At 40.2% G+C, this 22,544-nt stretch overlaps 1 protein-coding gene across 5 annotated transcripts in view; it reads right to left on the reverse strand.

The window, feature by feature from the left end:
• The window catches only part of GRHL2 (grainyhead like transcription factor 2), a 67,499-nt gene that overhangs the window by 38,629 nt on the left and 6,326 nt on the right, over positions 1 to 22,544 (reverse strand). For 3 of the 5 annotated variants that reach the window (XM_027692542.1, XM_027692544.1, XM_027692545.1), the window contains exons 2-7: positions 15,744 to 15,933; positions 12,671 to 12,738; positions 10,727 to 11,111; positions 8,151 to 8,203; positions 4,258 to 4,414; positions 1,641 to 1,752 (exon numbers count right to left, since the gene is read on the reverse strand). In XM_027692542.1, the coding sequence (XP_027548343.1) occupies positions 1,641 to 1,752; positions 4,258 to 4,414; positions 8,151 to 8,203; positions 10,727 to 11,111; positions 12,671 to 12,738; positions 15,744 to 15,933 (965 nt within the window). The remainder of the gene's footprint in view (positions 1 to 1,640; positions 1,753 to 4,257; positions 4,415 to 8,150; positions 8,204 to 10,726; positions 11,112 to 12,670; positions 12,739 to 15,743; positions 15,934 to 22,544) is intronic. The other 2 variants (XM_027692543.1, XM_027692546.1) reach the window with 2 other exon arrangements.

Genomic DNA, 22,544 nt, shown 5'->3' on the forward strand with positions numbered 1-22,544 from the left:
CTACTGAGCAACATCTGGGTCTTTCTTCTGAAAACTCTGAGGTGAACCATGCTCTTACAGCTCTTACATATGACAAGGAGTGCTATATCAGTAAGTCTTATTACACTGGGCTGTGCTCATGTTTGCAGTCCAAATAAAGAATATGCACCAGAGTGCCTCAAAAGTCAGCACAGACCTATTTCATCTCAAACCTATGGAAAATTAAAAGATGTTCACTTTAACACAGGTAAACACACAGCTCATGTACAGCACTTGTTTTGCATAGCACTATTTTACAGAATATGCATCATAAGCTGACTCATTGGGAAAAGGGACTGAAATGTGCCAGGACACCACAACTGCAGTGGAGTCAGAGGGTGTTGGCATGGCAGTGGAACAAGCTCATGGGCACATACTTTCAAAGGTATGAGCATTTAGTACTGTAAGCTTGTAGTGACTAGTACAAAAAACCAGGCAGCCTTCAGAAATAGCTGTGATGTGGCACTTGCTCTTTTAACGTGTCACAATAGGAGTCATTTGGTCTGGGGTGACGATTTTACTGCCTGAACTATACCAAAGGGCAAGAAAAGAAAAAAGGAAAAAACCCAAAGAAGTTGGGGAAACAGTTCAGCCAGAACAATGATGATAAGAGGCAGAGAGGAGATTCGGGGAGGAGCGAGGAGCGGCTTTGACAAAACACACTTGACCTTAAGTGGAGCTCGGTGGAGGCTGCAGCATTTCAAAGGCTAAAGGCATTGTGTGAGTAGAAACACTTAGGGACTGATTCCCTGATCACCCAGTTCAATTGCCCCTGAAGTCTTGCGGTGTTCTCTACCAGTAACTCTGCTTTGTTTTCGCACCCCTCTCTGCCTCCTCTCATTCCTGCCATTCAATGGTTTGGTTCCCTCAGGCGGTCAAAACAAGATAGACTTTGTCTGCTTTGGTCTTGCCGACTCCTTTGACTGGAATCCTGCAGATGGCTGCATGTGTAAACTGCACGTGGGAGGGGAGAAGCACTTGATGTCTAGACACTGCCACCGATTCAAACTTCAGGCTCCTTGGCAGAAGGTACGTGTTCTTCTTCTGCTAAAATCTCCCAAGCATGTGGATAGGGCAGTTGTGGCTGAAAGAGGCTTGTAAATACCTTAGATGGGATGAACGGTAAACAGATCTCTCAGGATAGCACACCAGAGCTTGTTTCTCCCTCAGTGCTGACACCAACAAGACTCAAAGTCTGAGAGTGTAGGAGTCCTGTGCCCTCTTCTGCAGTCACCAGGATGATGGCATCCTCACTCTCAGGCTGCGCTCCCACATCAATTAGCTAACACAACTGTTACTGGCTGCTATTGTTACTGGATCAAAGACTGGATCAGCCTTTGAAAAACTAAAGAAAACAAACATTCCGCCACCCCTGAGGAGGTGCAGACCCCGACTTCCCAGCTGCAGAAGGTAAATCACTAAATACGCATGCAAGGGGTAGCTCTTTTGTGTAACTACTGAGAACCCTTCCTTCTGCACGCTCCCTATCCTGTTCCATAGACCCTGTTGCCCAGTTCTAGCAGGGATGAGCCATTGCCAAAAACTGCAGTACTGTGCAAGGTACCAGAGCTTTCTATATCTGAAATCTTCCCTGAAACATCTGGAGATCCTCTTACACTTACCAATGTCGAGGACCCTCTGTTTAGCTGTGTGCTGCCGGGAATGCCAGTACTTCCAGTATTTCAGCTGTTCATCTCTGTTTTTATCCTCACTGAAAACAACCATGACCACGCTCTATGAAAAAAACCACCAGAAACCACATTAGTTAAAATAATTAATAGTCAGAAACATAAAAATTAAAATCTCCTATATGCTTCTAATGCTGAGGCAGTCACCACCCTCTCCTCATACTTTGGTTGTAGAAGATTGCTGGGTTTTAATCCAGTCCAATATTGCAATGCACTTAAGGACTCCAGGCAGAGGAAATGTAGTTGGAAAATAATGCAAGGCCCAGGATTATGTTCCTGATAGTCCAAATAAAATTTAATCATATTCTTAGACTTAAGAAGTCTAAGTTCCCTTTACTAAAATGTGGTCATTTCAAAGTGAGAGGATCTCCAATTCCAATTCTGATCTGAGTCCAGTCAAAGTGATGGAGTTCAGATTCTTTGTCACTCTGGAAGATAACATTACACTGAAAGGGATGTGTTGTTATGGAGCTTCACCTCACTGGCTAAAGGCAGGACATTTTCAGTTTTACCATACACAGTCAAAACACCCTTCTTGGGAGCAGAACTCTTGCATACTTGTATTTAATGACAAACTCAATGTATTTACTGAGTTTTGCTGAGGTTTTCACTTCATGTTCTAAATTCCCTTTGTTAAACTGTGTGATTCAAAGCAAACAGATTGAAACTTTATGCAAAATTTTATATGAGCAATAAAGATTTTTTTAAAAGCCCTGCTGTAGGCAAGCAAAACAAAAAAACCCCACAAAACAATGAATAAATAATCCTATCAGGTAAACTGAAGTGAAAAAAAAACACAGAGAACAAAAAAATCACTTTTAAATATCCTCTTTTGTTCCTGTTCTTCCTTTAACCTCAAGACACTAAGGTCAAACCATCATCAAGCTGTTTCATAAGCTGAGGAGCTGGATCATGATTGATTCATGATGTGTGTCCCTCCACACAGTCACCACTGTAACCCTTCACATGCTCTGTGACCTTCTGCATAGAAGCTGAACACCATCACCACATCTTCCATGTCCAGTCTCTGCATGGGCACAAGGCAATATACGCCATGGACAAGCCCTGAGTTATGCCTGTGCACACTGGCTGGCCATCAGGTACATGCTGGCTGGCCAGCTGATGCACTAACCAGATCTGACCATGCCAACCAGCTTTTCCACCAAGGACAGCACTAATCTTTTTCCTCTATGAAACACTTACATGGAACTTGTAGAGGTTTAATACCTTCAAAACCTCTTGCACCTCTGTCAGGTTTGGATGGAATTGGCAATAAATTCAAGAGTCGCCTGAGTAGGGCCCTGGTAAACAGAACATGATCGTGAAAGTTGCATGTGGTTTCACAATCTTCTGTAAACTACATCCTCCAAAAGGATGTGGTCTCATCTCTCTTTTGCAACTTCAACCCTTCTGTTGCCACAGCTTCAAAACTCATGTGGCTGTGCACTGAACCAGGCCTATGAGGACTGGTTTTCAGTCAGACCAGTGAGCTCCTGTCTCCTGTTTCAGTTCTGCAAGTGCTAGAGCTGGAACCACAAAGGGGGAAGGAACAGGTGGCAGGGAAAGAGATTTTGCTGCAAGAGAGAAATCTTACATCAGCTTTAGCCAACAGCGTAACACTACAGCCTCGTGTCCTCAGGAAACCAGGCTAGAAATTAACTGCTAATCCAGGTTTCCAAATCATTGCCTCTGTTTAGGACGAGTCTTTCTAAACTTTATGTATGATAGATATATATAGGTTGTTGTCTGCTTCACTGCTCACACTGACTTTCATCGGTTCCTTTTACTGAAGTCACAACATTCTTACAGTACTTAGTTTATTTGGATGAAAACATTTCCGCAGCTTCATACATATGCAGCCCTGCCAGCTCCAGGGTAAAATTCACAGGGCAGCAACTATGAAGCTCATTGTTCATTCCAAGGTTACCAGGTTAGGATTTGCTAACTCAAAAACATTACCAAGGCAATCAGGAGGCCCATTCCCCAAAGCAGATGTTGCTGAATACACAAGCTCCAGTTCTACCCCATGGAATTTAAGATGCAAATTATTCGTTTTGTCATACTTATGGGTGAATATCAAGTGAAAGCTCATACTTATACAACATAAATGATTTAAAATTTATGTCACAAAGGATGGAGTCAACTCTTCATGTTTTATCTGAAATGCACTGGAAAGCAGCTGATGAAGTGCACGAGTGAGTGAAGGTGGACTACAAAGTAGATGTAGCTGTTCTTTGATTTCTTTACTTTAATCGTGGCAGTGATAAGTTCATCAGTGCCAAGTGCAGTCTCTGTGTCATAATCATTCTGCCAAACCACACACTGAGGCAGATATGTATATAATTAACTCATAAGATCACACTGAAAAAACTAGACCCCAAAACATTTGTTGCCACCATCAGTATGGTGCTCTCCCACCTTTACATCGAGCATGAGAATAAGCTTGCTCTGTCCTCTCCCACAAGAAAAAAAAATTATTAAAAGCCAACCAACCACAACTACATCTACCTAGAGAGCTCCATTCCCACCCAGGAAAGGAATGGGACTATACCCTGACTTTGCTGATGGGATGCCGGAAACATTTGTTGTCACCCGTCTCACTCAGGGTGATGGCGTAGAACTGTCCTTTGTTCAAGTAGGTCATGGGCCCCTCCCCTTGCTTTTGACGCAGAGACTTGGTAGCTTCTAGTGTATACTGAAAAGTGCTGCTGAAAAGACAAGGAGAGAAACATCAACAAAATCCGTATCACTTTCTCCTTTTCTCTTTGTCCCCATTTATTATGTACTTCATGCACTGCATAAGGCGTAAGAAGCTAATAATAAAATTCCAGGAAAAGGTCACATGGCCATTTAAAAATGCACGGATTTTTTCAAGTTCATCAGATCTGGCAATGAAAGGTAAAAGTATCTGAACTGTAAGTCTCTTGGATCAAAGACTACATCTTTACTTTCTCTGAAAAGAACCATTATGAAGTACAAGACTATGTAACCCACAATGAGAGTGTTAAATACCAGGCGGGAATTCAGTATGATTTGCAGGAAATCACCAACTCCACAGACATTTAAACTTAGAAGTGTCACAGAAAGAGAAATAAATAAATAACTATTTTTTTAAACCCAACCAGAATAAAACTTGTTGCAAAACATGGACTCAGAGAATGAAAAGTCCAACTGCTATTTCAGCGCAGTGCAGGGAAGGAATTCAAGGAGAAGGGACAGTAAGTTTATTTGTTTAAAGACAACATGCAAATCAAGGTTTTTACAAACTTTATTTTCAAAATTAGTTAGATAGAACGAAGTGCCTACATTTAGTTGTATCCTGCAACCAAGTAACCTCCTTTTAGAAAAACAAAAAAAAAATAGAGAAAAGGTTTGCTCTTGTGCTGAAATTTCAGATCTTCAAAAAGACCCTCCTTCATAGGAGAACTTTCCACTTTTAAATCAGTTCTCAAATCATGAAAAGTTAAAGCCTTCCTAGTGAAGTCTTAGCTGGAAACAATTCTCACTGAGCCTCTTCCAGCTGCCTCCTCGAGTAACAGGCTTGAACAATAATCCAATAAAAATGATGCCTGCAGCTCCTCACATTTTCTTAAATGAAAAATAATCTTCTCTTCAAACTGCACAGGAAGCTTAATGCAAGGAGTCACTTGCAGGATGTCCTCACAAACTGGAGATGTGGGGGAAGCTATTTCACAAAAGTCCTAATTCAACACAGTATTTAAGTGTCAGAGCAGAATCAAAAGGAGGAATATACTGGTCCAAAACAACAGTGTATCCTTAACTTTCTAATTCTAGCAAAGAACTCCAGATCATCATAGCCCTGTCATAGCAATATAGAAATAAAGGGAAAACAAAAATATTTTTAACTATCCAGTGGAAAAGAACCACTAAAATGTATGAATAATAATTACATTTAAATCCCCACTCGAAGAGAAGGTAGAAAAACCCCAACAGATCCACTGTCTTTCCATCCAAAGGGAAGAGTTTCAGACAGTTTAGTACCAATTATTTAGTAGCAATCATTTAATCAAACAAAGACAACTTCTAAGTGTTTCTTAGCTTATAAATTGAAATTCAGTCATTTTTCCAGTTGCTTAAAAGTTCTAGTTGCTTTAAATCAAAGCAAAACTAAGGTAAAATCAAACACTCATCTATACCTATCCAACCACTGATGGCAGAACAGGCACGTCCCAATAATGCAGTTGCTCCCAACACAAAGGCTCTCACACACAGTGGGAAGGCAGCACAAAGGGCCCCGTGGTCCCCTCCTCTGCCACTCGCTGTGGGAGTGTTGCCACGGTCCTGTCCTGTGTGCAAGGGAAACAGAAGCACTGCTGACACCAGCAAGCAGTGTGGTCCTGTCTGAGTGGACTAGAAGAGCAATACCACTGGTGCTGCAGACCCAGCACCCATCCTGCTCATCCTAGGGATTGACCACCCATTGGTGGTAGGGGCACAGCCTTGATTTAGTGTCACATGAAGGCACTGCAGGTTGTGTGCTGCAAGACTGCTTCGGGACACATATCAAGGCGTGCTGAGTGCCCTGGGACATGCACCTCAAAACCTCCCACCAGACAGAAGGCCTGATGATGATGTGTGCTGAGAAGGGCTTAGGATGATCCAAAGTCAGACAGTGTCTTAACAGAGTTGCCTACAGTCTGCCACAGTCTGGTCTTCTGTTTCCTGTCATTCTGGATGTTTCAGAAAGATGTCAAAAAATGTAAATCCCAGACACATCGCACTTGGCCAATTTTCCAGTCTCTGTGGGGTAATTTAATTAATTTAATTAATTTAATGGTCAGTCTTCGCGAATGAAGATTTTGGGAAAGGTCTTTTACCTTTCAAGCCTGCGCAATGGATTTTTTAGGTGAGACACAGCCTGCGCTGAACTGAGCCCACCCTTTAATCCTAAGGTTCATCTGCCGGGGCCAAGCAAGCTTGGACAATGGCAGTGAGGTCCTCAGGACGTAGGTTTGTTTAGAGTGACCTTCTCATAGACGGATGGCCTCACAGGGCTAACGAGCTCCATCTGCCCGGGGGACCAGGAATCGAACCTGGGTCGCTGCGGTGAGAGTGCCGCATCTTAACCACTAGGCCACCAGGGGGGTACCACTTGTGAATTTACTTCTTGTTCCCAGCTGGCAGTCAAAGTGTGCCCTAGAGCAGGAGGATTACTCTCACCCTTAAAATTTATTGCAGTCACTCAAATTATTATAATATTATTCTGAACCTCGACATGAGTCTTAACTAAACCCCTGTGTAGTCATTAAGGGATCTTCTATCAGGCTTCCAATTACTTTCATATTCACCACTTCTTCTTTCAGTCTGAAGTTTTAATTTCTGAGCACCTACCACTTCAGGAAATACATATCTTGTATTTCTTAATGCACATTCAGAGGTTTTGTTCTAATGTGGACCTGTGCATGAAGGGCCTAATGTCTGAGAACTGTTAACAATACCAATGCTTCAGGATTCAACTTCACAAATATTCCATGTAGTAAGTGAGCAGTCTGCTAAATATCTATTGCATATGTTCTGCCTATATAGTGACTCAGTTCTGAGCTCACTGCAGTTAATGACTGTTTTAATCCTCTTCAGAAGAAAGATCAGGCTGTAAGGAACCTTCAACACAGATGCAGTCATATGCCTAATCCAGGAAAAATATGTAGGCATGTTCCTGTTTCTAAAGTGAGAGTAATCACTCAGATATAAACAGAATCATTCATAAGCAAGAAATAAAGCATCAGCTTAAAAACTTAAGTGATTACAGTCTTTATTGGTTAAAGGGACTCTGAAGCATTTGCCCAAGCTGCACATACATTTTTCTGTGCTGAGGGAGAACACTATACTTTTCAAGTTTCAATTTTTGAAGCTGTTTAAAAATATTTTGGGAATTCTTAAGTTTTTTCACATTATTTGTAATAGATACTTTGTTTATATTGTTTTATAGGTAAATATGAAGTACCACAACAAGCAGTGTGAAAAGACAGACAACCTACTAGGAGTAACCAGAAAAAAAACAGAAGGGAAAAGTAAAGATGGGAATTACATAAGGTTGGTGGAGCCAGTTCAACCATCCTCGACATCTGTCTTCTGCATCCTGAAAGGTGGGAAAGATTTCATGTCCTGGCTGTCAAGGCTGTGCCCTGTTACTTGGGGGACCTCTCTTAACAGTTTTAATCTCACATATCTCAGTGGGGCTTCAGAGGAGTTACTAATTTAAAACAATACTGAGGGAAAGGTAATAGATGAAGATATAAACTGGCCAGATCTGAAAGCTAATATGAGCAAGAGAACAAGAGGAGAGTGATGTCTGGCAGCATTAAGGAGCCCTGCAGGCACCTCAGGCTGAAGAAAGGGAGGGTAGGAAGTGGACAGAGACAGCCTCTCCTCAACACATGCCTGTGTGATGCCAGTCAATACATTTCAAAGTTTATGCCATACCTTGTTTGTTCATAAATATATTCTTCAGCCCCCACTGACACACTCCGATACTTCTGAAAAATAAAACCAATTAAATATAGTTTCATGCAATCAAAATGCAAATACCAAGAGAAGGATAATTATGTTTTTTTAAGGAAAACTCAGAAGAAATCATCAGCCATTTAAAGCTTAAAATACCTAAAAAATTGAGTGAATATAAATATGCTAATCACATTTTATATAAAGGTTAGAGGTTGACATTGTCAAAAATATATAATTTATTTACCTAACCTCAAAAAAAATTTGTTTATACTATAAAGGACTAATAAATTAATCGCCGCTAACTAAGAATATGAAAGAGATGAGAATGGTATATTTATATAATTGCTAAAATTGTATCTGAAGAACACAGCAAGAGATTAACCGAAGTGTCCCCTACCACAGGGATCTATAAAAACTCAGCACTCCTTCAGTACAACAGAACTAAGTCACTCCATAAACGCTTTGAAACGATTTCTAAATATGTATTCATAATGTGTTTTAAAATTATGCAGGAATTAGAGCAATTCCAAACTCAGTCATTCTCAGCAACTCAGGAAGTACTTTCCAAGCACTTAGGAAAACTAGTAAGTGCAACTATACTCTACTTCTAAACACTAATTTAGCACACGTTTCTTTTTGTATGTTTTGATATTTTACTTTATGGTCTCCCCACACCTGCTTCATCCAGTTGTCCCTACAGAAACAGTGTGTGGCTGGAGAAGCAGTCAAAGCACACATGGCAGGGACAAAGCGCATCCTGGTATTTGGGTAGTTGAGAAAAAACAAAGGGACAGGCTCAGTGTGTGGAGCGAGGCTGCAGCAGGGTGGAAAAGCTGTTCCTGCTCCCTGGCCACACGCATTTGAACACTTGGGGCTAGAAGGCCACCAACAGAGGTATACACCGCACCTAGCACCTAACAGCTACAGATGGGGACGTAGCTAAAGTCAGTTGTTCAGTCTCCCTTCTACAGTTAAAAGGGGAGGTGAAGATGAAGAGGAGTGAGTGCACCTGGCAAACCATTCCACTGGCTTTTGGCAAGTGGATTTTAACTGATTCTTTCTCCACAGACTGCACAGAAAGTCTAGATGACAAGTACTGTACCCTGCTATTAACCAATAACTTTAAAAAGCATGTAACAAAATAATTACCTTTGTAGCAAAATTAACACAACACAGAGTTTGGGATGCAAAGCCAACATATAGATGTCAAGTCTCTTTTTACAGCCAAATTAAACAAGTTTGCGTGTTTGATAGCTCTCTGCACAAATGGGCTGTTTGGGAACCTCTCAGCAACGTGTCCCAGAACAAACCAATGTAAAGGAATCACTCTGCTACAGCACCCCAGGGAAAGCCATGAGTACGGCACCACTGGGCTCGAATGAAGAGCCACTTACCAGTAACACCAACAGCTGAAAAAATGTGATTTGGTAATGTAAAGCACTGTCTCTAATTCAAGGTTTGATCCTACTGATTTTACAATGGTAAACTAGATTTCTTCAATAATAATTCACTTAGTTGACCTACACGTGTTCTATATCTGAAAATTGATTTCACCTCCAGACATCCTCATCTATTGCTTGTGAAGACCATGTAGTTTTCTATAATACACATAAACAAACACACAGTAAATTTCTCATATACTCAATCAGAGTAGCTCAGCCTTAAGGTAGCTTGCCTTGCACTTTTGTAACATTTACAATTTTGTAGAGTTGGGAGGAGACAAACCCTAGGGGGGATTTACCACCTAATATCTCTAATTATTTGCAGAGGTACTGTCAGCTTTAAATAGTCTTTACCCTTCTGCATTTCCAGCTTGTTTGCATTATTCTGCAGCAGGCAAAAGCAGCCAGAGGGTACTCACCATACTAAAGCTGACTGTAAAATTACTTTGACTCAGCATAACTGTAAAATAGTTTAAGGAAGCTCCTTTTCTCTCTTCTCCTCCTCATTCCTGTACATATACATGCAGTTTTTCCTTGCCTGTTACATTCTCCACTCTCCTCTACTCATCCAATGCAACTACTTTTTCTCACTTGCCCATGTTGCAGAATACAGCTTCTGCAACAGACAGCTTCTGAACAAATTAGTTGGGTTTATCCAGCAGCAGAGGCTGACACTGCTCATTTGCACTTTCAAAAGAATATCTAGAATTTCCCCATCACAAAGCAGCTGCTATTTCTTACTATTATGAATAGGTCTGAAGGCAGATCTTGTTAATGATAAATAAATCTTCTTTCAGAATTGCAACTATCCTCTACTTGACACAATATCCCAAAAGACAAAAAGATCAATATTTATTATTCTCAGAATTTCCAATAAACATCTTTAAAACTGTCTTCTGAAGTGCCTCATGATGCTCCCCTGTAATCAGAGCACAGACTGACAGGAACACAGCAAGGAGCAGAAATGAATTTGTTGAAACAAGCAACACTTTTCTTCTAATGGCTCTTGAGGACAGTTCAAATCTCCTTATCTTGTTTACAAGCTCAAATATCCGTATCTTGTTTACAGCTTTTTATTGAGTCTTAGATGGTAATTTGAGGTGAAAAACTTACTTCTGTTCCTCCATCCTTGAAGGTGTCGCTGTAGGTACTGTCAGGAGTACTGCGCTGGTCATCTTTGAGATAATTTGTGTGGGGAGCAATATTGGACACTTCGTATGGTTCAAAGATAACCCCTCGGTGCTCCTCGTTTTCTCCTCTTGCATAGTGTGTTTGTGGGGTTATAAATACAGGGGTGAATTCCTCTGCTTTAACCACAGTCACTCCGGTCCCTGTGATGGGTGTTGAGCTCCCAGACACATTTGTGTTGTATTCCCTTTTGGATGACTCCAAAGGATCTTGGTTCAAGGAAAGGTTAACTGGCACTGTCTTCAGGACTTGCACACGGTTCTCTCCCCCACTTAAATTACTCTGAGCTTCCGTGGTATTAAGACAATTTCTGTGAGACAAAACCAAAAAATGTTATAAACTGTCCTGACACAGTAAATCTTCTCCTCAAGTAGCTTAATGTCCTTAGATATCAGGGAAGGAGGTCTTTTAATTCTGATAAGCCACTGCCATAAGAAATAATACATTAACAAATACTAGGCAAAAGAAATTGCGAAGCAAGTAGAGAGGTCCAGAGCTCTTGACAGTTAGGGAAAGATAATACATTTGGTTTGACCTACAATCAGTAAGGCTTGTTACAATAAATTCTGGGTATCCGGGCTTGCTCTTGCCTTGGCTTACAATTTGGATGCAAAATCAGTCCAGCAGTGCAACAGCCTTTAGACACAAAATAAGAATAAAAGAGTAAGGCAAGGTATGGATTACTCACAGTAGGTAATTTGCACATGAAATAGGCAGAATATCAACGGCAAAATTCACACGCTGATGTATGCTCTTCTAGGCTGTTGACAGGCCACTACTGTTTGTGTAACTGGTATCAGTGCTCTTCTGAAAGAGCAAGCCCAGGAATCCCATTGTAGCAGAGTAGATCAGTAACTATAGTGGCTGCAAGGTAACCTCCAGCAGCATTCCCATGACTAACCACAGCTGTTGTTGAAAGCAATTCATTTCTGACAATAGTTGCACTGACATAACATTATTAACTTGTAAAACTTTTAGTAGGTATAACACTGCTGTTTTCAAACCAGGAGAGATGGTCTGGCACTGCAGTTCCTCTCTCTTGGCTTTCCACTTAAGGCCAGTTTTGTCAATCACACTCAATTTAGGAATTTTTCTGGTGTTCATACAAGAAAAACTCTCCCTCAAAAAACATTTCATAGTCTATTTTGAAACAGTAAACTTATACTACTACCTATTTAAACTTTCACCTTATGCAGCTAGTGGAGACCGTCTAAGGCTGTCACAAATTAGCTACATTGAAATAAACCTTGTGTAGCTTCTCTCCATCATAATTCTACACAAAGATACCTCCCTGTATGTAAAAACTTAGTTCTTTCTACATAAATATACACTCTTTCTTGTCCGCAGTAAGGTAGGAGGAAGCTTCCTCTGAATCAAGTCACTTTTAGCCTACAGAGAAAAGCTGAAATCTGAGAGGAGTGAGAAAAACATTCTAAGCGGATGATTTTAAGAAAGTTACCTTATTTTCTGGGCAGACCCTAAGTTATGTTAAATAAAACTTTATAAATCAGGTTACTCAGGCCAAACTAATCATTTTTTGCCCTAGAAGAAAAAAACAGAGTAAAATAGCCCACAGCCAACTGTCAATATAATCTGATTTTACTAATCTCAGCAGCAGCAAAACAACAAACCCAAACACAAACAAATAATGAAACTCTCTGCTACTTTGAAAACTGCATGTTAGATAATACTACACAATTTTTTAAATAAATTAAAAGTAAAAAGGAGTGAAGTGTGCTTCCCAAAACAGCCTTCATTCTTTTAACTTTTGGAAGAAAACCATAAACCCTCAGGCTATCACAGTACCTTCAGTTCACAACTAATCAACACTGTTAGTAGCTGGGTGTATGATTTTGAATAATACTGTACCTTTTATCTTGGTCTTCTTGATTATCACTCACTTTGTTAACAGACAACAGCCTTTTATCTCTGGGAACCTGAGAACAACACCAGGCATGGGGTCAGGTAAATGCAACTGTCAGGCATTTGCAGCTACAGATTGCTCTACTGCAACAACTAGAAAAATGTAACAACTAGTGTTGTCTAGGTCACAGGTGCCAGGAGCTGTTTTATTTTGGGAGACTGATTGTGAACAGAAGGAAAATTTCCAAAGGGAAAAAAAGTAGGAATTGTTTTCTTTTCTAGTTCTTGGGCACACCAGTCTGGAGCAAAGTGCTCTGCTGTATTGTCCTTTGGAATATCAAGCTAGGCCAAGCTATCTCAAAATCAAAGCTCATATTCCAAAAAACACACACTTTTCACTGAATAATACAAGAAGAGAAGAAAGATAGGATGCTTTGATGAGCTCTGCATGGATACCATTTTAGCTCAGACGAAAAAGACTTTTCAATTCAACCATAAGCACCAGCTAAGTCCTCATGTTACAGACCAGCCCGGAGGGTGTAGCACTCATATCTAGGGAAAGTTTGCGAATCTTTCCCTTTCCTAGTATGGGGACAGGTCAGGGCACGCTGGCATGCCATCAGAAACACGACTTCTGCTCTGTTGAGTGTATCAACAGCTATGAGAAGTAAAAATCCAGTCAAATCTGGCCACTTGACAGACTCAGAATTGACAAGTGACTTCAAAGATTTGTATTCCCACATACAGGTTTCTTGACACCAGCACAGATATGAAATCACCAAGGGCAAAGTTGCTGCCATGACCATATTTTCTTTTCTTGCTGAACCAGCAATTTGAGAGCTAAAACTTCTGCATTTTGAACAAGAAGGCATATCCACTCCATCACAGCAGTTAACTCAAGTTTAAAGAGCAAGAAAAGACCTAAGAATGGGCTAAAGCCATGCCTTTTATCTTTAAACATTTTAAAGAAAAGAAGTATCAGGAAAATATCTGAATTTAGAGGAAAAACAGTCTTACAGTGAACTACAGTAGCCAACAATAATATCAACTCTGTCTGCAAGACAGCAGCAGAGTCAGAGAGTGCTAGTCAGAGCCATTCCTTCTCTTAGGGACATCCCTTCTCCCTATTAAGCATCCTGCTAGTTAAAAATCCTCTTTCATGTATTTTTGAACTGGGATAAAAGCCACAGTTTGCACATGTTGATTCCCCTTTTAAGATCATATATTTATCCCTGAAGGAGGGCCTATGTTTATGTAAATATCACTATAAGAAATAGAAGAAGTTAAAAAAACTAAACAGTTAAGGTCAAATCATTCCTTTTGATTGGAAAAACTACTTCAAAAATATTATCCAGCATGTCAGAACAAATGAGCCAGATAATAAATAAGGGCAATTCAAGAGTCTGGTGCACTGTAAGTCCTCCTTTACATTTCCACATTACGGTACAGAGGTTAGGTTTTAAGTTCCTGTTTGAGAGTAGAGTATCGGCAAGAGTTATCATTTCTTCCCAGTTTAGGACAAAAATAGTTATGACTGAATGCTGGAAATGGCTTTGAGATGTTAATCTCATCTTATTCCATCTGAACCTCAAGTCTTTTGCAACTGCCTGGAACAAGTAACAGCATGTTTCTTAAAACATAATTTTGAGAAGGAAAAGGGCTATTTTCTGGTTTTATTTTAAAAATCTATCAGATTAATGAACTGCTTCATACAAAAGTATTACTAAGACAGAAGCCAATACTCCAGCTGTTCATATACAACCTGAATTTTATGAATCCACATTAATTTCACAGATTCTGGCACTGTCATAACTCTGCTAAGTAGAGAAAAGGACCTTTCTTCCTTCTCACTGGGGAAAAGCTTTTCTTTACTGACAAGAACACACAAAAGCAAGAAACATCTCTTGAAATATAATCAGTAAAAAAATTAAAACAATATTTAAGGTTGGTATATGGCATGTTGCCTACAACACCTTCTCCTGAACACTCATCTAACTACTGTAGCAGAGACTAAAAAGAAGAATCCATTCTCTAAAATCATTTATACTAATAGCAATGTACTAAAAGCAAAAGTTTTTAATTTCCATTCCTGTTACTTCTTCACGAATTGCAAGGGGAGCTGGCACTGCTGTACTGGCTTTCAGAGAAGATCAACTGTCCAAGGCAGCCATAGGTGGCTTCAGGAGTATGGAGATAGTTTAAAGTGAAATGAACAATTTCATACTCTAGTGCTTGGGAGGCAACACTGATTCCATTTGGAGAGTATCAAAGGGTCAGCATGGGTTTCAGAGTGATATTTGTGCATTACACAGAGATGCACCCTGTAGGATTCTTCTCCAATTTCAGCAGAAATCTCAAATTCTATTTAAACACTACAAAATATACAAAAAAGGAGTATTGAAATGGTAGGTAAAGCCTGGGTTTAGAACCTGACATAAACTGAAACTGTGTCAGTGCTTCCCCTGTAAATTGACTTAGATCTCTGTCCCTGTGTCCAGCTCCATTTCTGTCCTCCACCTTTCTATTTAGACAGCAAACTTCCAGTGCAAGGGCTAGACCTCACTAGCATACCTCACTGTATGTTTGTATACAGCCTACTGAAATCATTATACAAACAAAAATAACATGGGAAAACTGTCAGATGAGAGATACTCCAGATAAAGAGCAAACTAAAACACGTGTGGAATGAACCAGAAAAGCAGACAAACCTACAGATGGACAAAGCTTCTCTACCCTTTTATACTTTTTTAAGAATATTGCAGGCATCTGAGCACAAATAAAAAGGGGGGGCCTAATTCATCCAATGTTCTTTCAAGGGAAGAAGAAGAACACTATGCTCAAAAAGAAAACATGGCTGAAAATTTAACATGGGAGTTCTGATTTTGGGTTTTTTTTCTCTAGAACTAAACACATCAAAACAGATTCAGACAGGCTTCCTATAACGGAATGGGTGCTTGTTGCAAGTATCAGAAAGAAAACAAGATGCAGTGACTTCTGTCTTTGAAAACGGGCTCTTTTGATGCCTCTTAGAGCAGTCCCTGCTAGTGCAGCAGGGAGGGATAATGACAGAGTTACCTACTTTATAATAGTCATACAATAGGCCAAGAGCAGCAGCACTGTCCTCATCACCATTTATGCTCATCATAGCCTTGGTAGCTGCTGTTAGGGGATTCTCCAAATACGACTTCCAGGCTTCATCTTCGCTGGTGTAGGCTCGTCTGGTGTTGAATGAAGTGTCATTTGGCACTAAGGCCACAAGTCGCTTGTTACTGCATAGACAGGAAGAATAAAATTGTGATCCGGAAGGGATTACTTTATTCACAAGGCATGGTAAAGAACATTAAATAGCTCAATTAAAGTTATATGATTACATCAAGCAAGCACCTCTGCATTACACTTGTTGACATAAATATTTATCAGTATTAGGTATCTTCAGTACTTAACAAAAAAAATTAAGTGTGTGCAGATCTTGTGATAATATTTCAAATGTATTTTTACTAATATACAGACAGAGCTAGCAAAATATTTTAAGACTATTTAGAAAAAAAAAATCAAGTAACAATATAAGAACATTTTTCCCCAGTATTTTTGCTAGGTGTACACTTGATTAGGGAAAAAACCCCAACATTTAGCTGACATAAGACATGAATGAAAAACAAGAAAAAGCATCTAATACTAATCTAGGGTTCACCTAAACAGAGTATTTAATAACTGAGTACACCTTATAATTGAGCTACTCTCTGCTTTTGGAATACAATTTGTCAGTAATTTCAGAGAGGTTTTCCATAACAGGACATCAGCAATGGGTCCAGTGGATGGAACAGAAGTTGACATATTTGGTCTTAATTCACACTTTATCACTCACCACATCTAGTTACAGACCCATGGTAACACACACAAGACCATTAGCGAGTGGGATTTGCAGTAGAGCAGTTTCCTCCAGCCTGAAAGTGGTACAAACTGACCAGTGCCTGTGTACACCATGAGAGAAGCTGCTGCACCACAGTCATGGCTGCAATTTCCAGCATAATGGAAACATAAATGAAGATAATAGCACCTGCTTTTGTGAACTGTTCAATAAATTTATTGATAGAAGAGTTATGCAAAAAAAAGTTTGCATTCCTATTACATGAGACAGTAGGATTAGGCAGAGAAATAATAGAGTGAAGGGTGTGCTGCTTAGTGGGTGTTGCAAGAGTGCTGTCAAGAATCGTGGCTCAAGTTACAAGGACCACAATGAAACTTTTAACACATTACATCTTAAAAATTTGAAAGCTGCAAAGATGGCAGAATAACTAAATATACTGACTTAATTGGTGAAACTAGCAGTTATTCCTGGTGACCTCCATAAAACATTTCTTGCCATCTTCTACGTGAAAACCAGTTCGTTACTCAGTCTCCTCTTTCTGCTCTGCCCTACCGCAGCAGTGCCAGCTCCACAGATCTAACCCAACCAACCGCCACTGTTGCACAGAGAGTGGCATTCAAACACTGTGCAAACGAGCCTTTTATTTGTTTTCAGAAATAGGATTTGATAAAAGCACAACTGAACCCACGCAGTAAATGCTCTCGGACGCCGGGAGCACGCCTTGCCCGGCCCCCAAGCCGCAGTGATCAGCAGCAGGCTGGGGCCTCGCCAGGAACTCCGCTGTGGTCTGAGTCCAACCTGCAAAGTGCGTGCTCCAGTGTTTAAGGAAGAGGAGGGGGATGGTGGAGATTATAATCTCTACGGTACAGAGCACTGTTTACAAGTTTCTTTATTTAATGAAAAACAAAATAATCCATCTGGTACACAGAGCACAATTATATGAGCTCCATGGGGGAAGAGAGCACTCTGTAGCTTTGTATCAGAAAATACAGTCAACAATTACAGTACAGATTATAATTTTCTTTCACCTAAAATAACTGGACTTTTAGAATTTTCCTTTTTTTTTTTTCCTGAGGACCTTCCTGCCTGACCTTTTGCTGCCTCTTCTAAAGACTTTTGTCCTTCATGTTTCCACATATACATGTGTTGTTACAGGCTTGCTTCAGCAAGTGAAGCTGAGCATACATTAGGAGCCCAGGGAAAGACAGAGAGAACTACTAGGTCTGCTTGCCTTTTCAATGCCTTATTGTTAGTGACTCAAATCAGATTTGCAACAGCCCCGCTATTTGTGCCAGAGGTAGCTGAAGGCCTGTTCCCACTCTGGAGTAGTCAATTCTCCCTGGCTCAGAAGCAATTATTCCAGGCAAGGATTCTCCTTTCCTCAACAAAGCTCCCCTTCAGCTAAATCTAGGCTGTTTCACCGCATGGGCGGCTGCCCATTGCAATGCACAAAATACCACTTGCCCTTCTTCCTGTAGCAATCTTCCCTTACAGTCAATAACTGCCTTTTGTTACTCGGAGCACTCACAGTCCTCAACAGTCACAACCAATTTATGAGCACTAAAGGCAAGATGCCCTTCAAAAACTTATCTTCTAAGAGCTGGGCTGTGCTTGTCTGTAAAAATGCTGGAGGGGAGGAGTCAATCTCTGCTGCTCTAACTTAGTTGAAACAACTTTAAAGAAATGACCAGAGTGCAGTCTCTCAGAGGTATGTATATGACTGTGTTGAGTAGAAGCTAAAGTAAGGGGATAAACACTCTAGAAACAGTCACTCAGTAAGTAAACAGTTGGAATGGCTGGAAAGGCACAGGTGCATAGACCTAGAGCCTTCCCAACACCTCTGCAGAGCATATTTTCTCTAAAACACAAGTTTTCACATTTCAGAACTAAATAGCTGTCTCCTCTGGCTTGGGAGATGGTCTGCAGTGTAATCAACCGACACACTCATTGTGTTTACTCTGCAAACAGACTGAAACAATAGCACTAAGAAAAATAAAAAACTTCCTCATCACCCCATCCCCGTAATCAGCTCTGTGGGAGGTTAATGGTCAGACCTAATTGTCATGATTTAACATAGTCAATCATTTCAAAGATTATATCCAAAGCAGTCAGCCAAAACAACTGGGCTCACTTTAAGAAAACTTCTCTATTAAATAAGGTCGTTTGGATAGGAGGGAGGGTTTCTCTTAAGAAATGAGATTTGCGTGTGCACATGCATTCCCTTTCCTTTTCTACATCTGCTGAACATTCTGGACAATTTCAGCTAAACGTGACAGAGGGGTAGCTAAGTCCTCCATAACTAAAAGAGGTAAATACATTGTATTTTAATATATGCCAAGAAAACCCAACATCCTGAGTGAGGCTCTGCACAAGTAAGCTCCCTAGTCTTGTCAAGTATCCTTCCATGCCAGGACAACCCCAGCTGTTCCAGCTATGTAACTGATACCAGCAGACAGCTGCTTGGAATGACTCTGGTGGCACCTAGACCACATGGAAGACAAAGGTGGACAGCTACGAGTAATCACATTCCCACTGGAGAGAGCTGCTCTGAACACCGCACCTGAAAGAAAAGTCTCGGTTGGAGGCTGCAATTAGAAAGGATCAGATCTATGGATCTTATCAAAACCTGCAAATCCATCAGTGACCCCATCCATGGAGAACCACTCATTTAAAGAGGGAAGATGGGCCAAGACTGCAAGTGCAAGATTCCTGTTGAACCTAACCAGCAACACCAGCAAATAGCCACTGTACCCTCAGCTACAGAACTTGCCAAGGAGCAAGGAATGAACCCAATCCCTACTGTGCCCATCCCTCACACAGGTTAGCCCACCACCCCTCCATGTTGGAGTCAGGATATGTGCTAACCAGAACACAACTGGGAGGGATGCACCTGTACAAGCTGAAAGCACACCATTATTTTATCATGGAGATAAAGTTTAAGAATTGAGGATTCTTTGTGTGTAAAAAGTAAATGGTTCTTCTCAAGCTATCACTTGAGCCCCTAATGAATGCAAAATGTTTCAACTGTTTTACATTAAACAGTAATAGGTGTGTGAGGATGAAAGGTATTTTCTGCGGCATAGTCTAGCTAGGAGTTAGACTGCTCTGACACTTGAGCATTTATGTCAAGACTGAATTTCAGATGGGCTTTATTTTGCAATCTTTTTTCCTCCCAACTGTTTAGTAGATATTTTCCTGTTCATACCATCCTACATCCTGTATGATGTGTTCTTTCATAAGAAAAGACATATATAAATTTTCCAGATTTACAACAATTAGGGTGATTTGAGTTTATTTAAAATTAAGATTACGGAATTTTATAAAACCTATACAAGTGTAGCATATAAAGATGTTCAAAACTTTCAGTTACTGCAGTAACACAACGTAACTTGGAGAGGTACATTGTACTTAACGTCAATAAATCAGCTAGAAGGGCTGGCCTTGCAAGCTCTTCCTCGTATTAAAGATAATGAACATTCAACAGCCAGCACTTGGGGCTATAAAGTCTTACTACAGGCAAATTCTCACCCAACTTGATGCAATTTGTGAATTAGTTTACAATTCATCAGAATTGCCCATTAACACACTCATGAACAATGGTGAAAGGCTTTGTGATCAGCTTTCTTTTTATTCAGAAACAAGATGTCCCACCAGCCAGTCTCTCTCAGACAAATTTGGATGCTCAAGAGCTTTCTGCTGAATTTGCGAAGTTCAAGCAGCCCTCAACCTTTCTGCAAAATTTGCCCCTGAACATAAAGCAGTCTGATGCAGCCGTGCTGCATTAAGTACAGTGCATCTTGCTCCATCATATGCCCAGCATTATATCCTCATCCAGTTGGTGCTAGTGGGGAAGAAAGCCTCTTCCTACCTGCCCCATGTCTTTTGCCTTGCCCAGTAGATTCAACTCTGAAACCCAAAGCAGATTGTTTAAACTGCCAAGGTGGGCACCCGGTCCAGGCATTTCCACTTTTTAATTGCGCTTTTTTTTTTTGACATTGCATTTGTTCTTTCAACAAGCTTAAAAAAAATAAAGTTACAATCAAGCTGCTCCGTTAATATACCTGCAGACTTTTTCGCTCTCTGACAATGCATGAGGACTTTCCCTTCCTTGCAGGGGCTAGGTGCCAGATGGGAAGACACAAGCAAGGTGTGCAAGATAGCAGAATGGGAGGAGTCCCAGTTCCCAGGTTTCAGCCCAGGCCTAAGCCTGTCCATTCTTACAGGGTTGAGATAAGAGCACCAAGCACATCCATGCACATCCTCTGCAAACTATCCCTTCAAGAGAAGGGATAGGGGGCTTTGGTCAATACAGCTGTTACAAAGCACACAAATTTTGGCATTAGTCAAATAACTGGAAAAGGCAACACATGTCACCCTGGTTCCCTGCCCAGCACATCAAGGCCATAGGATATTGACCATAACCTCCTTGTTAGTTGGATGATAAGAAGGTGAAAACCGCAACTGTCTCCAATCCATAAACCCTGGCAGAAACACGAATTCTAAAATACAATGCTAGCCAAATGGACCACTTATGTTGCATGCAGACATGCACCACACACCATGTTGCACCCTGGGTTTCTGATACCATAATTGTCCAGATCAGAGACCCGGCTGAAGTATGTTGCGACCCAGCGGCTATAGGAAGAACACCTGCCTGCTCAGTCTTTCCTCCAGTGCAAAATAAGAAATGGGGAACTTCAAGAATGCCTGTGTTTCATTTGGTGTAACAAAAGGTACAGGAGCACACTTCAGACACATCCAAGAACCAGAAAAAGAGAAGTTCCCACTTCAGTTTTGACATAGCTAAGGAGAGTAGAATATGATCATTTACAAACGTTTCAGTAGCTCTAAAACCCTTTGTAAGTTTATTTTACACTTACACAGATCTCAGTTCAGCTATAAAGCAGATTTAGAACAGATGTTCATACAATTTGTCTTACAAGTAATGCCCATACATATGAATTCACAGGCACAAACTGAAGTCCTATGACCATTTAAAATGCAAGACAGATCCCACAGAAGCTGGATAAGTTAACAAACTTTAGATTCCAGATCATAAATTTCTGTCTGTGCTCATTACACAGAGAAGTATAAATCAAAGCTAATCCCAGTGCTTGAAACCATTTGTTTTAAAGATTCTAATGTTAGTTTTGGCTCAAATTTACTACCCTCAACATACTACTTTGTCTAGACATCAAGTTATAAACAAAAAACAAAAAAGCAACAACAAAAACACCCAACAACATGTATGACTCACTGCAAGTTTTGATTTATTTAGTTAAAAAAAACTTGAGACTCCTCAGGATTTATTGCCAAAAGCATAATTAAATAGTCAGCAACATTGTTGTTTCAATTAGATAATAGGGTTCTGTTAAAACTACAAAGGAACGTAAATGTTTAACGAACAGGAAAATTATGGCCCATGTGTCTCAGTATTTTGTCATTCATAGACGACAATCACATCATTCCCAGAAGCACAACAGGTCTCTGAAATGCACTTAACCAAATCCAGTGAGTATATAAATATACAAATGATTTGAGAGTAAAGGAAAAAAATCAAAGCATTTAGACCACCAGGAAATGAAAAGGCAAGATGCCCTCTGGCTCAGCCAGAAGTCCACACCAAGGAAAAAACTCCCATTAAAGAGGCTGAGTAATTTTGCCTGCTAATGAATGCAGGTTTGGGACTCTTGTAATTTTGGGACAATTATACTTTTTTGAGCACAAGACAAACCTGAACACATGCTAAATGATTAAAAGAAATTATTTAACTTTACTAAACACTCCAAGAGAAAGTAAAATAATATATTGAGAGAAGCAACAGTGAATGGGAAAACAGACTAGTTCAACAATTAGATGCCTAGTAAAAGTTTTATTTGCTTTTACTCAGAATCAAAATAACTTGAGCATGCAATAGTGATTAAAGAGATTAAAACAAATAGGTGATTCATTAACACTGACAAAAAAATTAACTATGTCAAAGTGGAAGTATGAAAAAGAAATCTGACACAA

The sequence above is a fragment of the Neopelma chrysocephalum genome, unplaced genomic scaffold (genome assembly GCF_003984885.1).
Source record: "Neopelma chrysocephalum unplaced genomic scaffold, ASM398488v2 Primary Assembly neopelma1_86, whole genome shotgun sequence".
In the NCBI taxonomy this organism is placed as follows: Eukaryota; Metazoa; Chordata; class Aves; order Passeriformes; family Pipridae; genus Neopelma; species Neopelma chrysocephalum.